Raw genomic sequence first — 17,670 nt, 5'->3', positions numbered from 1 at the left:
TGTTTGATCGGCCTGCCAGGTCCAACTTTCTGTTGTTACTTTGGGTTTCTTTTTTATTTTTTTTGGGGCACGGGATTTGAGGGCCGTTAACTATTTTTCTCTTCGCAGAACATCTGAAGAAGCCGAACCAAGAACAACTAAAACGGAGAGAATTTATTAATAAAACATCTTTTTTTGAACCCTCATTTTTGTCTCGTGTCCTCAAATATGTTGTGTCCTTGGTGGACGTAACATATTTTTGGGGGCTTGTCAAAACAAAGTTTGCCTTTAGTGCCCTCCGATATGTTGTGTCCTTGGTGGACGTAACATATTTTTGGGGGCTTGTTTAAACAAAGTGTGCCTTTTAGAGACAGGTCGTGTCCTACGGTTGGTTCTTGTTTGTTGGCGGTTGTGCTGGGTTTGTGTGTATTTTTGCGCAGCTGACGCGCGTTGCGCTGATTAGTTAGAGCATTCGGTTCTGGTGGTGCTGTAGCTTCATTTGTGCAGAGGTGTTCCTGATTTGGTGTGGCTTGATTCCAGGGGTAGACATGGAGTTTGACCTGGATGAGTTTGTTCGAGGGCCCACATTGGACACTTTGCAGAAATGCACAAAGGATCTGTTGCTGAACGTGCGCCCGCTCTGCATAACTCTATCAGTTGTGTTTCCAGTGAACGAGATGACGCAGGTGTCGGGGCAGCTGCAGATGCACGGGAAGCCGAGCATTTTGAGGTTATTGTGGATTGGACGATTTGGCTCTGGTGTTTTTTGTGGCTTTGTATGTGTGCTTGACAGTTTGTGTGGCTAGATTCCAGGGGTGGACATGGAGTCTGACCTGGAGGAGTTTGCTCGAGAGCCTACATTGGATGGAGTGTTCCTGTTTAGTGTGGCTAGATTCCAGGGGTGGACATGGAGTCTGACCTGGATGAGTGCTCGAGGAGCCACATTAGATGTCTTTAGTGAGTGCACGAAGGATATTTTTCCTGCTGCAGTTTTAGCACAGAGTCTTGATGAATCGCCGAATAAAACCTCACTTGCAGCTGATCCGTGTCGTTTAGAGGAACTTCAGATCGAATTAGGACAGCTGGCTTTGATGGAAAAGGAGCTGTTTTTGGAAGAACGCAGACTGGAGTTGGTGGATCGGCTGTGTTTGCGCGCTCGGTGGCATTGAGAGCGCATTAGATCATGTCTTGGATGTGAAAGCTATGTGACGCGTTTTTATTGTAGGAAGAGGGGACAACGTAGTGGCTGACGCACTCTCCTGACTCTAGTCCCGCTTTCCTTTTAACGTGTTTTTATTATGTGAAGATAAGACAATGTAGTGGCCGACGTACACTCACGACTGTAGTCCCGCTTTCCTTTTTTTTTTTTTTCTCTGAATGGGTTGAGCTTTGCTTCGGACCCCATTCAGAGTCTTTGGGTGGGGGTGTTATGTGCCCCAGGCACATTATGATTTTTGTCCATTTCTTTTCTTCGTTTGCTTATAAACTTTAGTTGAAGGATCCTTTTGTTAATATATTTTAGGATTCTTTTAGTAAATCAATTATGTTAATTTGTGGTGCTGTCGTCCGCCTATAAATAGGCTGGCCTTCAGCACGTTAGCGCGTTCCTTGCGCGTTCCTTTCCAACCTCGTTTGGACGCCACTTCCCACCTGCTTCATTTGCTCCATCGTGCGCGGTGCGCACTTGTCTTGTCGCTGCGGCCTGCAGCGGACGTTCCAGCCTGCCATGTGGTATTTTTGTTACCTTTTTCTTACTTTTTTCTTGAGGTTTTTGGCCTGGCGGGACCGGTAGTCCTGTTTTCGATTTTTCTTTCGCTTAGGTTATTTTTTGCCTTTAGTCCGGTACCAGTAGGGGCTTCGACGGCCCTGTATAGGGTTGGCCCCCTGCTGTACCGTTTTATTCTGTTTGATCGGCCTGCCAGGTCCAACTTTCTGTTGTTACTTTGGGTTTCTTTTGTTATTTTTTTGGGGCACGGGATTTGAGGGCCGTTAACTATTTTTCTCTTCGCAGAACATCTGAAGAAGCCGAACCAAGAACAACTAAAACGGAGAGAATTTATTAATAAAATATCTTTTTTTGAACCCTCATTTTTGTCTCGTGTCCTCAAATATGTTGTGTCCTTGGTGGGCGTAACATATTTTTGAGGGCTTGTCAAAACAATGTTTGCCTTTAGTGCCCTCCGATATGTTGTGTCCTTGGTGGACGTGACATATTTTTGGGGGCTTGTTTAAACAAAGTGTGCCTTTTAGAGACAGGTCGTGTCCTACGGTTGGTTCTTGTTTGTTGGCGGTTGTGCTGGGTTTGTGTGTATTTTTGCGCAGCTGACGCGCGTTGCGCTGATTAGTTAGAGCATTCGGTTCTGGTGGTGCTGTAGCTTTGTTTGTGCAGAGGTGTCCCTGATTTGGTGTGGCTTGATTCCAGGGGTAAACATGGAGTTTGACCTGGATGAGTTTGTTCGAGGGCCCACATTGGACACTTTGCAGAAATGCACAAAGGATCTGTTGCTGAACGTGCGCCCGCTCTGCATAACTCTATCAGTTGTGTTTCCAGTGAACGAGATGACGCAGGTGTCGGGGCAGCTGCAGATGCACGGGAAGCCGAGCATTTTGAGGTTATTGTGGATTGGACGATTTGGCTCTGGTGTTTTTTGTGGCTTTGTATGTGTGCTTGACAGTTTGTGTGGCTAGATTCCAGGGGTGGACATGGAGTCTGACCTGGATGAGTTTGCTCGAGAGCCTACATTGGATGGAGTGTTCCTGTTTAGTGTGGCTAGATTCCAGGGGTGGACATGGAGTCTGACCTGGATGAGTGCTCGAGGAGCCACATTAGATGTCTTTAGTGAGTGCACGAAGGATATTTTTCCTGCTGCAGTTTTAGCACAGAGTCTTGATGAATCGCCGAATAAAACCTCACTTGCAGCTGATCCGTGTCGTTTAGAGGAACTTCAGATCGAATTAGGACAGCTGGCTTTGATGGAAAAGGAGCTGTTTTTGGAAGAACGCAGACTGGAGTTGGTGGATCGGCTGTGTTTGCGCGCTCGGTGGCATTGAGAGCGCATTAGATCATGTCTTGGATGTGAAAGCTATGTGACGCGTTTTTATTGTAGGAAGAGGGGACAACGTAGTGGCTGACGCACTCTCCTGACTCTAGTCCCGCTTTCCTTTTAACGTGTTTTTATTATGTGAAGATAAGACAATGTAGTGGCCGACGTACACTCACGACTGTAGTCCCGCTTTCCTTTTTTTTTTTTTTCTCTGAATGGGTTGAGCTTTGCTTCGGACCCCATTCAGAGTCTTTGGGTGGGGGTGTTATGTGCCCCAGGCACATTATGATTTTTGTCCATTTCTTTTCTTCGTTTGCTTATAAACTTTAGTTGAAGGATCCTTTTGTTAATATATTTTAGGATTCTTTTAGTAAATCAATTATGTTAATTTGTGGTGCTGTCGTCCGCCTATAAATAGGCTGGCCTTCAGCACGTTAGCGCGTTCCTTGCGCGTTCCTTTCCAACCTCGTTTGGACGCCACTTCCCACCTGCTTCATTTGCTCCATCGTGCGCGGTGCGCACTTGTCTTGTCGCTGCGGCCTGCAGCGGACGTTCCAGCCTGCCATGTGGTATTTTTGTTACCTTTTTCTTACTTTTTTCTTGAGGTTTTTGGCCTGGCGGGACCGGTAGTCCTGTTTTCGATTTTTCTTTCGCTTAGGTTATTTTTTGCCTTTAGTCCGGTACCAGTAGGGGCTTCGACGGCCCTGTATAGGGTTGGCCCCCTGCTGTACCGTTTTATTCTGTTTGATCGGCCTGCCAGGTCCAACTTTCTGTTGTTACTTTGGGTTTCTTTTTTTTTTTTTTTGGGGCACGGGATTTGAGGGCCGTTAACTATTTTTCTCTTCGCAGAACATCTGAAGAAGCCGAACCAAGAACAACTAAAACGGAGAGAATTTATTAATAAAACATCTTTTTTTGAACCCTCATTTTTGTCTCGTGTCCTCAAATATGTTGTGTCCTTGGTGGGCGTAACATTACTGCACCCTTACACAAACAAGAGCTGTATGTTTAGAATCAGCATGGGAAATATGGAAGGGTAGCCTTACCGGAACCAGTAGATGTCTTATATGTTCCCAGTCTATTTAGCAACTGTCATTTAAAATTAAACTGGCTGCAGCACTAAATTAAACTTTTTTTTTTATATTGTTTTGTTTTTTTAGCTCAGATAAAAGAACAATATGACTGTTCCTCATGATGACCCCTGAAATGCTTGAAAGAGTAAACCTACATCTCATTTCTTCCAGGTGAACAGCTGTAACTTATAAATAGCCAATTCTGGGTCGGGTCAGCATTCATGGTTTATACTGCTGCCATTTTAGAGGCTTATTTTTTTTGCTTCACCATGAGATGATGGTGGAGCAGGTAAATAAAGTTTGTGAGTCTGTCACACTTCCCCGTCACTTGTTAAGTGTACCTCTTCAGCAGCCTGAGTAACGCCCAGCTTGTAATCTGACCAATCAAAGACTGAAGAGGTAGGAGATAAGATCCATGCAGACGAAGGAAGGCAGGATAATCCAAGAGGGCGGAACCTAAGCCAGTGCCGAGAAGGTTCACAGTAGTCCGGGCCAAAAGATTAGAGATGCTAAGAAGTAATGAAGGGAAATCCAGGACGGTGTCAGGAGATAGTTCCAGGTTCGTTAAACAAGCAGAATCCAAGTCTGAAGACGGGTCAGGCACACAGAACAGGAACAGGCAGGCTCAAAGGGAGAACGGGTCAGGATCAGGCGATCAAAAACAGTATTACTTGCTTGAAGACTCACCAAGGCTCGATTAATCTGGCTCTGATAACTAGAAAGGTGAATGAAATGAATAATCAAGCCATTCATGACACCTTATCCCCTTCCCCACCCTCCAAAACCCAAAGACATGGAGGTGCTGAATGTGTCACCAACATGCAGTGCTAAATTTGAAACATATTTGGATGACGGAAATAAACCCAATGAAAGAGCTAGAGAAACACAAATCTGCACCTCCCTCCCACTCCTTCTCTCCGCTGATGTCAGGAGCTCATTGATTTGGAAATGTGAGAGTTATTTTGGGTAAAAGCAAAACGGAAACCTAATGTGAAGTCATGTTGTTCCTTGCGGCAAGGTATGAATTTTTAAAGCCAGTTTCTGCAGCTGATGTGGTCCAGCTGCTCATTAAAATCAATCATCCCATATTTTTCCCATTTAGAGGTTTTGTTTGTTTTACAGCAGCTCTCCTGTTGCTCCATCATCCGTTGTTATTTCGCCTTTATGCTCGCCCAATCCTCGCTTGGCGCTGATGGGCCTCTCCTCCTGTTACATAACTCCTCTTTTGAATTCTGGTCAGGGGGATAAAAATAGACTGATAAATAAAAAAAGAGGAAGCAGGGAGAGATAAGATGTGCACCCCTCGGGGAGAGTTGGCCTAGTCAGAGTGAGAGGAAGACAGACATCCACTCACCACCACCATCACCCCCTCTATTATCCCTTCTCTCCCTCCGCTCACTTTCAGCAGCCTCTTTCTACTCCTCATTTCATTATTATGGTCTTCTGTTCCCATTTCAGCATCCATCACTCCATCTTCTTCCACCACTTAGAAACCATCAGTTTTCAGCATCATTTATTTGATGTAATACATTTTTGAACACATCAAATTCGCTGCTCGCTCCTCGCCACATTTACTCTTAATTTGGTGCAGATTTTTTCATTATCCTTCGCTGTTATTCTCTCCATCTTAATTACAGCCATTGTTTGTTTTCATGCCGTTTTGTTTTTGAATTAATTCCATGCATCAGGCGTCTCCTTTTTCCGATCTCGCCGGCGTTTCCTCCGCAGAGCAATCAATTATGTTTCTGCCTCTACTGGGAGAGACGTACGCGGTCTGCACGTCCTGATTAAGCCTTCAGGCAAAACATTGGCCATTTACAGATTAAAATAAGATCGGTTTCTTTCGTTTCCAGAGCTGCTGTGTGCGTCACCGTGTTCTAGACCTGGACTTTTATGAACAGAAATATTTATTTAAATCCCTGCTTCTTCTGATGTGGCACAAAATGATGCAACTCAACACAGTTCTTTGATTCGCTTTATAGAAACTACATCGAGCCTTTGACGTAAAACGGGCAAGATATCTGTAGCCTTTTTATATTTTTGAATATGTTATTTTAATAAATGAAGAATAAAATTATACTTATTTGAGGAATAGAGACCTGCACTGATACAGTTTGTTAAAATATTTCACCTTTACTTATGAGCTCATCTGTTTATATTAAGGGGTATCTTTTGCATATAACTTTTTAAAAATTTTTACACTTGAAATGAATGCAGTGAAGTTATGTCCAAGTGTATATCAACAATTTGGCACATTTAGCTGTGTTTCTGTTAAACTTAACATATCTTGACTAACTTTCACTCTCTATTTAGACACTTTTTTAAAATCCTGACTATTTTATATAAAGGAAAATATGAATTTAATCCTGAGTTATTTATGTTTTTTTTCTTTCCGTTAGGTGTTAAGCATGTTCAAACTGATTTGTGTTCAGATTGATGTTTCTTTACAAACTGGGTCAATTCTAAGCAGCTACAGTTCTACTGAGGTTTGCTCTGTGTTTGAGACTGTAAGCTAATCAGCGATTCACGCCTGCAGTGTTTAACACATCAGCAGAATCGATCCTCTGGGATACTCAGCTCTGCGCTTCTCTGTCTCCTTAGGGCTCATGAGCAGGAGCTGACGAAGAGGCACGAGAGGGAGCTGAACGAGCTGAGCGCGGCTCACAGCAGGGAGACCCAGAACATGCTGTCGGACTTCAACAAAGCACAGGAGGTGCTCAAAGACAAAATCTCTGCTCTTCAGATTCTGTACGTATGCAATCGATTTTAACCAGCAGCTGTTTATCAACTTCAGCCTGTACTTAAACCTTCAGAATATAAATCTGGGAGCATAAAAACATTCTCATAACGGTTTACTTAGCTGAGAACCAGTTTCAAAGCTTGTGTTCTAAATTCAGAGAAAGATGGGGAGACATTCAGTATTTTAAGCTCAAGTGAAAAACATCTTTTTTTTTTCTTTTTTTTTAACAGCGTCCTGTCAGGCAATGTGGCAATAAGAATAATTGTCTTGATGCCAAAAAGAGCCCAACAGATTTTACTTTCATAAGAGGAGCAGTATGGCAATTGCCATATTGCTCCGCTTGTTTCATGCATATAAATTGCTTATTATAATTATGCAGTTTGAGTTGCAGTTTATATGGACACTGCAATGTAAATAGAATAGAGGAGGAAAAACAGAAAAAAAGGAGAAAAGATGAAAGAAAGAGGAGATAGAAGGGAGATAATGATGAAACATTTTCAGTCTGCTTCATCACCTGCAAAAAGATGTAAAAAGATCAGCTCAACCAACGGACATGGTATGAGACATACAACAAAGCAACACCTTAAAACTATCGCTGAAGTAGTATTATTTAATCTGACATGTACTATGTGTTACCTGAAGGTATGAATGTGGGCTTTCTGTATGGAAGTGAATCTCTGAGTACCTGGAGCCTAGCACCTGTAGTTGTTTGTGAGAATGACTTCTGCATGTAAAGTTTATCCAAAGAAAAAAATGCTAAATAGTGGTTATGGAGAGCCGAAGAGGCTGCATCTACACTGGCCAAGGGGTGGCCTTGCAAAAAGCTATTTTAAAAATTCAAAAAGTCCTGCAAAACACAAGAAGACATATACAAAGCGAAAATACTGCAAACAAGAAAAGTTGCAATCACAGAATATATAGAGAAGCAGAGTGGAAACCCCCTGCAAAGAGAAAAGCTGTTGCAAATACATAAATGATGCATAGAAATAGACAAAATTTAGCTGCAAAACTACAGCAAGTCAAGAAAAGCTGCAAACTAGCTCAGCATAATGAAAGGGCTTCTTGATCAGACTAAAAATTAATGTCTGTGACCAGAACTGTTTGCAAAAACAAACAGAATGCTAACCATAGGACAAGGAGAAAGTAAGTTTTCCTTTTAATATTTTTAAATCATTTACCCTCCATCTGAAACCTCCTACCTCCTGTTCCTAGCTCCTATTCCTGTCCCTTTTTCTCAGCATCAACAGTAATACCACTATCTAGGGTAATAAATGAACTGCCTAATCTGCCCAGCCTTCAGCCCTTGATGAAGGCTGGATCCGGCAGCCCGGATGTTAATCCAGGACAGAAAGGCAGGATCATGCGAAGGAAATTGGGACTAAAACACTTTTAAAAATGATCTACAAAAAGCCCAACTTACACCCTAATGTAGCGAATGGCTGATCTTGTCTAATTTTAAACACAAAACATATAAAGGTGAGAACATCTTGGCATATGTCACACAGAGTAAAAGTCATTAAATAATGGATATTTGTTAAACTCCATGAGGTGGACTGTGCCGATACGTCCTTTAATGTAAACGATTCTTCGCAACCATATAGCAGCAGATAGGAACATCAGGCGGTTACAATGTTAAAGAAACTAGTATTTAGCATAGGAATCATTAGGAAGCACTCTGCTTTCTCTCCCGTCCTACTAATTGCCAGTACTATCCTGACAGCACTTATCATGGCGGACACTAACACAGTTCTTTAGCTTAAGTGTCCTTTCTGATTTGCATTATTCAGATGGACAATTAATCTCTAAGCACCACTTTAGGTCAGGGGTCTCACACTTAAATCCTCGAGGGCTGGTATCCTGCTATCTTTAGATGTATCCCTAAACACATGATTCAAATAGCTTGAACTAGCAGCAGCCAAGCTCTGCTAATGAGCTCATATTGGCATCAGGTGTGTGGAAGTAGACACAGCTAAAGGTTTCTGGACGCCGCCCCATGAGGATTTGAAATTGAAATCACTGACCATTTCTCAATTCATAAGAAGGCAAAAGAGGACTTGTGTCTTCGCCAAGTATGTTCTTGAGAAGAACAAAGGAAAGTGTGGACTTGTCGAGAACGGGAGGACGCAGCATAAATATGGGTCAATTGGAACAGAAGCGTACTGATGACATCACCACATGCCCGGCTCGTCTAGAGCTGCATTTCACCTCCTGTTATTAATAGTCTCTAGATAATAATAAATTCTGACTTTTTTCATTTAGTGGGGGAATAATGATGGACGCAGTCAGATAAACACAAATCAAAGGAATCTTTTGCCAAAAAAAATAAAATAAAAATCCTTCGCACACGGCTATGCAGAGAGAGGGCTACTGCAGACGGGCTGCAGTTAGCCCTGGCTGCCGTTAGCTTTAGCATAACTAAGCGTCTTTTCTCATAAAGGCTGATAATTGTCTCCCCCTTGTGGTTTGGGGAGTGAACCACTTCATCTTTGCTGCTCCATATTTTCTGTAATTGCAGCAACTCCATATTTTTTTTAGCAGTCTGCAAAATCTGTATTCCTACGTGAATCTACTCATCTTTATCCATCAACTAAACTATCTTTATTCATTCATCCAGTTATCCGTCTATTTTTTTTCACGAACCACTGATGAGTTTTCCTTCTTCCCATTCATAAAGATATTGTAGATATTGGGCTAAATTGGTATTTCAGTTGTTGTTTTTTTCTCATTTGATGATGCAAAAGGTTTATATTACTGATTTATTGTGGTGAGGAGACGATATGAAGGTGAAGGCAGTCATTAGCCCAGGCCAGTTTTCTGCATGAAAGGCTTTCCGACATAAATTGCTACAGGATTGAAAACAATGGCAGCTGAAAGAGTGAAGTACAGGAAGAGGAAGGTTATTTGTTGTTGGGAGGTGGAGGCAATGTCAAAGCGTGGAGACATGAGACCGAAGTCAATTCAAAAAGAGTCAGAGGGAACGTCAGAGGAGGATGGATAAAAAAAAAGAGGGAAATAACGGCAGAAAAGCACACTGATGTTCTCACATGCAGCAATCAACCTCTGCACAACAGCTGACCTCTTTTTTAGTCTGGTTCTGATGACAACACAGCGCCACCTGCAGGTTTGTCTCATACATCAGTCAATGTTTACGGTATTTCCTAGATTTTCCACTCTTTTGTTGTTTCTTCCTAACTTGTTAAAGGATTCAAATTGGGTTAAATGAAACTTAATAAAAACCTCCCGACAGAAAGAGCTTAATAACAGCTGCTTTTATTCTTGAGCTTTCTGACCTTAATTCATAAAGATGTGTTGTTGTGTTTGTTGCTTAGGGGTTGATTTAGTTTTACTTATTTAATTAAGCTCAACACAAATCTATCTTAATGAATTTAGTCCCGTCTTACCTGATCAGTCACCATAATGACTCCAGCTCCCCCTTTGCTCATTTCTTCTGATAAAAGCCCAGTAAAACTGCTGCACTGATTGGACTTCATACATATTTTGATCCTCTCTTTAATCTGGGTCAAATAAATGGGCTCTGTGGTTTTTTAAGATTTTTACTGTAAATTTTGAAACAAAAAATAAAACACAAATCAATGTGTTTCAAAGGAATTTGGTTTTTTCTCTTTTGTTTGCTTTTATAAATAATTTGGAGCTTTGGAACGATAAAATAACTGAACCCTGAGGCAACAGTTTGCAATCCAAATATCACTGCTAGTAAACACTATAAAGCCTCTTAGGTTTAAGCTTCTTTTTGCTTTTTGTTTCAGTAAACGGATCCATTCTTGGATCATCTTTAATGCACCACGTTTTTAAAGTTCTCTGCACATATATTTGGTCTCTGCGGGCATCTCTTGTCTATTGATCTCTATTTTTTATTATTTTAAACAGTTGTTGAAGTTTACTCCAGAGTTTTTTGAACGGAAGCATCTTTAAATTAGTATTTTACATCAACACTGTTCCTCTGTTAACCCCTCCTCTGATGTCACCTGCCTTTTTTTTTTTTACTAATTAGCTGTTTCAGGAGTTAATAGCAGCTGACATATAAAGTTCCAGAGTCAAATTTAGATTAGATCAATCATGTATCCTGCAAAAGGTCAAACTGAGGATGTGGAAATACAGCCTCAGCAGAGGAGTGAACAGGTTTATTGCTCCGGTGAAGGAGCGCCAGCCATAGCTCTGCAGAGAGAAAACAGGTCAGCGACTGGAATGATTCAGAAAGGGAGTGAGAGTGAAACAATGAGCTCCTGTAACCTTTAGCAGCGAGTTATAGGTGGGAACACCTCGGCCATGGCAGTGTCAGAGAGAATGGAGGTCAGCAAGGGACTCTGGGATGAATGCCTGGTGATCTGGAGAGGAGACGTTGACACTGAGGTGTTTAGGAAAGAAAGCTTTTCCAGTAGTCAAACAGACGCCAGCAATGGTGGCATTCAGTTAGGAGGGATAATCCAGGGAGACGGTTTGATGCGCTGAAGAAGTCTGAGATGTCGCAGGAAGTACTTCATGGATGTGGTGAGGTGGGAACAATCGGAGACAAGAACCATGAGCATCAAACTACTAGCCTGGGTGCCATTCCGAACTTAGTCCCGCCCACAACGTTTGAGGTCGGGAAGTTCGGTCTGGCATTGCTCAACAGTAGTGCGAGTATGCTAGCACAATATCTGGCGGGCTAATCAAATTGTCAGAGCGGGCTTTATACGATGATGGACAGATGATCAACAGTAACGTAATCAACCACGTGACCAAAGCGCGCTTGGGTGACAACAACAATGGCTGCCGCTGGAGAGTTGAGGTGTGTAGATTCTGCTATTAGGTCTATTCTAGAAGATATCGACAGAAAATTTATTTTAAAAGAGGAACAGAGAAACGTGATCAAGGCTCATCTTCTTATTCTAGGCGTGCAACTGCACGCTTTGATTTTTGTTGACAACAACTATGCGTCGCTTAACATACGTCACGCACTCCGTTGCTCTTATTGGTTGTAGGTCTATCCAATTGAGTGCAGATGCATTTTTTTTCCTGGTTCGTTCGAAACACGCCCCATAATCACAGCTATATGGAGCAGTATCAGACTCATATTCTGACTAGAATTGAGTAGGACCACGTCAGGCTATAAAACTACAACAAACAGTCTAGAATGTCTACATTTTATTGACTATAGCCATCACTTGTTGCTCCATGATACTCAAAAGCTGCTCTTATGGTTTTCCTTTTGTGTATTAATGTTAAATACATCTTCTCCAAACATTAGGGAATTGGAAAATCTTCATGACCATTGAATTAGTTAACATAAAGGGAAATTTATAAAAAAATTTTGGTTTCTGCTACACAGTGAAAACAAATACTTATTTAAATTGAAGTTAATGGAAAGATTTCACTTAAGTTACTGCATCGATGCAGCGTAGCATGTAGCCGGTCAGCTTGTGGTGCATTAGCAAAGGTGTAATTCTTTGCTAATGCCTTCAGTTTGTCTGCATTTTAGGTTCTGGCATCTTTTACTTCCTTCTTCACAATACCTTTAAATATATATGTGAATTCTGTGTGAATTTTCCTCCTGTTCAAGTCAAATACCATGTGCATACAGCTAAAGTTGAGACCGTTAAAACACCAGACATTTTTGTGACACGACCAGAGAGTAAGAATATTACAAAATCTATCCTTCAGGAAAATTTTAGCGACAATATCTCCTGGACTCCAGTATGCCTCGAAATCTCAAACTAAAAGTGACCTTATTAAACTGCACATATTCACAAAGGAAACTGAAGAACTTTCACAGAAAAGGCCTCTTCAGCACCTTCCTTGGCTTCTTCCCTGCCTCTTTTTAGGAGCATATTTCTTATCTGTGAACTACTGCTGCTGTGGATTTTCACCCTGCAGGATGTGGTTAAAAATACCAGGTTGGTGGTTTACATATATACCACAGCCAAAAAAATAAAACGGCATAAATAAATGCCTCAGATGAAGCAGATTTCCTGCCCTTTTGTGACTGACATAACTCCACATAAACGTTTGGTCTGTTTCCTTTTGCTCTTAGCAAATTTAAAAGTTCAATCTGCTAGTAAAAACACATAAGATGTGCTACCAGTTTTTTTCTCACTCTCTTCTATATCTCTGCTCTCCACTCTCCTAGAAGTTAACACTAATTACCCGCCGGTGACAGACTCCCATTACGTTCTTCAGTTCTTATTAATTTGCACTTCCTTTTTTTTTTTTAAAGAAGTTGTGATTATTCTGTTATTACTCAGAAGCAAACTATATATCTTCAGTGATGGGACTAACGGCGTTGAAACTAACGGCGTTACTAACGCCGTTAGTTTCAACAACGCCGTACCTTGTTTTAGTAACGAGTAATCTAACTAATTACTTTGACTGTAGCTATAACGCAGTTACCATTGCAGACACCCCGTTACTGCGCGTTACTCAGGTCGCACAATGAACCTTTTTTCATGATAGGACTCGTGCGCAGCTGCGTGAAGCTGACACCCCACCCACGTCAAAAAACTCTGCAAATAGACTGAATGGTTAGTGCAACGTTAGTGCAGATTTGTGCAGAAAGAAATATTGTTTGTGCTACTTTTGTTTAAGAGATATTAAAGATTATTTTTTTAGGTCATCCAGAGGTGCGCGCCTTGTCATGAGAGAGGGGAGGATGAGATTTCGTCTGTCAGTTGAATAGGTGGGTGTTTCTGCTGGTGGGTGTTAACGTACAGCACACAGAGAGAGATGGAGAGTGAGGATGACTCCAGCAGCAAAACAGCGTTTTCCACATGGAAATACCGGTGTTACGTAGAGCTGCGTTTCCCCATCACATAACGGTTTCCTCTGCATCTCCACACAGCGCAGGCGGCAAGAGTCACCGCGCAAGCGACAGGAAACGCGCATGCTCGCTAAAGGCGCGCAACAGTCGCTCTGTGCTCGCGCCACAGGAGAACTATGGAGAGCGTGAACGATCAAATGAACCTGACAACAGCCAGAAATGATAGCCTATATGGAGAAAGGGAGAAATCTGGATGGATGGATGGATGGATGGATGGATGGATGGATGGATGGATGGATGGATGGATGGATGGATGGATGGATGGATGGATGGATGGATGGATGGATGGATGGATGGATGGATGGATGGATGGATGGATGGATGGATACTCTGCCTTCTCAACCTACTGTATTTTTTATTTTAAACATTATTTGATGGCCTTTGTGGCAGGGATGGAGATCCATATTTTATGTCACACACAGAGTATACATCTAGATAGATAGATGGATAGATAGATGTTGCAGTATCTATAACAACCCAAACACACAGGATTTCAGAATTAGACATCCCCAGTTATTAATTTCATATACTCACCAGATCTGAATGTCCTGTTATAAAACTTCACATGGCGTTCCCCCCTGATGTCATTTACATTGAGTTGCAATAAATGCTAAACTCTCTGCAGGTTCTTGTCTTTGTCGTCCGCTCTATTCAGCTGGCTTTGGAAACACACGGCGAGAAGGTGGGGGCCGGGTGGTGAGGTTTACGGGGGCGAGAAATGCAAAAGTAACGCAATAGTTACTTTTACTAGTAACTAGTTACTTTTATTGTGGAGTAACTCAGTTAGTAACTCAGTTACTTTTTGGGAGAAGTAACTAGTAACTATAACTAATTACTTTTTCAAAGTAACGTGCCCAACACTGTATATCTTCCACATCTTCATATGAACACAGAGTATATTACACTGCATTGTATTCAGTGATTGCTTTATTAAAGAGCAGCCTATAGGTCTGCAGTTGTTTGACAGAAGGAAAAACTTCAATTGTGATTTTGTCAACAGCATTTCACAAACACAGATTTTCACATCATGTTGAAGCACAATAGTGATCAGTATGTGTGCGGATTATAAGGTGAGCTTGTTTGTGAATGCCATCCATGGGTTAATGCTCTATACCATCAAATCTCACATTTTCTCTGATTTAAAAGACTTCATCCAGAACTGCAGCTAGTTTAGTCCCAACACGGAGCTGTGGTGTAACGTCATGGTCTCATTCCTTTATATAATTCTCTTTAAAATAGCGAGGCACCATAACAGAACACATACTTTATACCTCACCCTTGGCAGGACTTGATTACGGAGGAGGATTAGGGCCACTGGAAAAAAAAAAAAAAGTTAACTGATTTTTAAATTTTATTTCAATTTAGTATGGGAAAAAAGTCAGAATTGTGAGGAAAAAGTCAGAATTCTGATCTTTAATCTCAGAATTCTGACTTTAATCTTAGAATTCTGACTTTAATCTCAGAATTCTGACTTTAATCTCAGAATTCTGACTTTAATCTCAGAATTCTGACTTTAATCTCAGAATTCTGACTTTAATTTCAAAATTCTGACTTTAATCTCAGAATTTTGACTTTAATTTCAAAATTCTGACTTTAATCTCAAAATTCTGACTTTAATGTCAGAATTCTTTCTTTAATCTCAGAATTGTGGATCTTAATGTAGATGGGCACCATGAAGGTAGAGATGTGGGAGCACTTAGCTTCCCTGACATAGATGTGAGTTGTTTGAAAGGGCCAGTGACACATTGGTGGAAAATGATGGAAGTAGGCAACTTTTTACGTGCCCGAGGGTTCCCCTCATTAATGGAGTCTCTAAAACAGACATGGCTATGGCTTGATGCTAACATGTTTGTTAGCTGTCAGAATTCTGAGAAAAAAGTTAGAATTCTGAGATTAAAGTCAGAATTCTGACTTTTTTCACTTACTAAACTGAAATAAAATATAAAAATAAGTTAACTTTTTTTTTTCTGTACTTGATGTTCTTCCAAATATGCTTCATTTCTTTTAATCAACCTGTCAAAATGTGTTGCAAACAGCCTCCTTCCTAAAATTTTGATACATTTTTCTATAACGGTCATTTGCATAAATACACAACAATATATGCACATTTGCAAAATTGGACCTCATTTAAATAGGAAAAATGATCCTGTGCAGAAATCTGGTCTGCAGCGTTTTATCTGGTGACTTTTAGTTAGGACTGAGAATTATAAAATGCAAGAAACAACAGGTTTTGTCGACACACTGTATTTACAGTATGTCCCATTATGATAGGAAATGAAGCAAAACAATTATACAGATTGGATTGGGTCACAAGTTTAAACGTGTGTTTGTGGAGAACCGTTCTATATGAGAATTTACATTTTGGTTTCATCCAATGGGGTGAAATAAATCTGGGATTAATCCTGAACAGTTTAGGTCTTTCAGATATAAGGCTACCTTTCCTGGTTCACTGTAAAGCAAAGCAAGTTAATCTACATAGTAGTAAGACCAGTGGAAGTGTAAGAAGAAAAGTAAATTCCAGTGGAATTACATAATAAAGTGATTATTAACAAGTTTGAAGCAGAGTTGGAATAAAAACCTAACTAATAATGTTAAGATAGCACAGTCAAAGGCCACTCTAGCTCCAGGAGCTCTAATAAAATAGAGTGATGGACAGTGTTGAATAGTCCACTGAGGTGCAATAATACCAGCACTGTGGTTCTTCCACTGTCTGCATTTATACGAATGTAATTGAACACCTTAATCAAGGCAGTGTCTGTACTGTAGTGAGCCCTGAAGCCTTATTTAAAGATATTAAAGGGACTGGTCATTGTTAGGGAGCTGTTTCACTGTTTAACTGCAGCTTTTTACAATAATCCTCACGGTGAAGCAGAAGTTTAGGATGGACTTGTCGTTCTGCAGTAGCAGGTTGTCCAAGCTGCTCTTTTTTTAATAGTAGTTTAATACCAGGGAAGTGAGCCAATAAGCTAACTTGTGTTGTCTATAAATGCATAAAGCACACTGTTTTCATTATGTATCACTCGTTGTAGTTGATGAGGTCATGATGAACAAGAGTCAATTCCTGCTGGTGCAAAGGGGCAAGTTTGTTTCCAGCATCAATCTGAGACCTTAGCGTAGATTTCTACAGTAAGCACACAGACATTTGTTCTGGTTCTAAACATGGAGAGGTGCCGGTCTGCATTAGCGACTGAAATGGGTTGACAAACCTGGTAAAACGGACATTAGATTAAATGGAGCAGCAGATCAGAGTGTGACTGCATCACTGGACTCCAGCAGAGTCCATCCGGATAAAAAGCCTCCCTACTGCTCGGCATTTTTCCTCTGAAGCATAAATGTCACAACTGGACTGTTTGGTTTGTGGTTCCTGTTAGATGCGATAAGTCTTTCAGGTTTCTGAGAAAGAATAATACAGGTTTGAGGCCGATAAACAGGTTAATCCAACATCAGCAGTAGATGCACTGGAGATACTGTGCTGCAGATTAAATAAGATGGAATGTTTTTTGTTTTTTTTCATTTTTACTGACAGGTTAATCTGCATGTTTGTTTGAAGTGGAAATACAGGTGCTGCATCCAAAATAATGTCACCAAGCCGTAAATTATTAATTCAATGATTTCAAAAAGAGGTGAAGAGTAACTCCATTAAACCATTTGTTTATTGTGATCTCTAGATTATTGCTATTGGGAGTAATTAAAAAATGCACAGAGAGGAAGGAAGGAAGGAAGGAAGGAAGGAAGGAAGGAAGGAAGGAAGGAAGGAAGGAAGGAAGGAAGGAAGGAAGGAAGGAAGGAAGGAAGGAAGGAAGGAAGGAAGGATGAAAAGCAGAAATGAGGAAGGAAGGAAGGAAGGATGAAAAGCAGAAATGAGGAAGGAAGGAAGGAAGGAAGGAAGGAAGGAAGGAAGGAAGGAAGGAAGGAAGGAAGGAAGGAAGGAAGGAAGGAAGGAAGGAAGGAAGGAAGGAAGGAAAAGGAGAAATGAGGAAGGAAGGAAGGAAGGAAAAGGAGAAATGAGAGAGGGAGGGA

General features: G+C 41.1%; 1 protein-coding gene across 2 annotated transcripts in view; it reads left to right on the top strand.

Annotated features, from left to right (window-relative positions):
- The window catches only part of fam184a (family with sequence similarity 184 member A), a 274,942-nt gene that overhangs the window by 240,379 nt on the left and 16,893 nt on the right, over nt 1–17,670 (top strand). For both annotated transcript variants that reach the window (XM_038272733.1, XM_038272732.1), the window contains exon 18: nt 6,698–6,844. In XM_038272733.1, coding sequence (XP_038128661.1) covers nt 6,698–6,844 — 147 coding nt within the window. The remainder of the gene's footprint in view (nt 1–6,697; nt 6,845–17,670) is intronic.

This window comes from Cyprinodon tularosa, unplaced genomic scaffold (genome assembly GCF_016077235.1).
Source record: "Cyprinodon tularosa strain WSP-4 unplaced genomic scaffold, ASM1607723v1 ctg84, whole genome shotgun sequence".
Taxonomy (NCBI): domain Eukaryota; kingdom Metazoa; phylum Chordata; class Actinopteri; order Cyprinodontiformes; family Cyprinodontidae; genus Cyprinodon; species Cyprinodon tularosa.
Note: the sequence above shows the minus strand (reverse complement) of the source record. Positions and strands in the feature narration are given on the sequence as shown.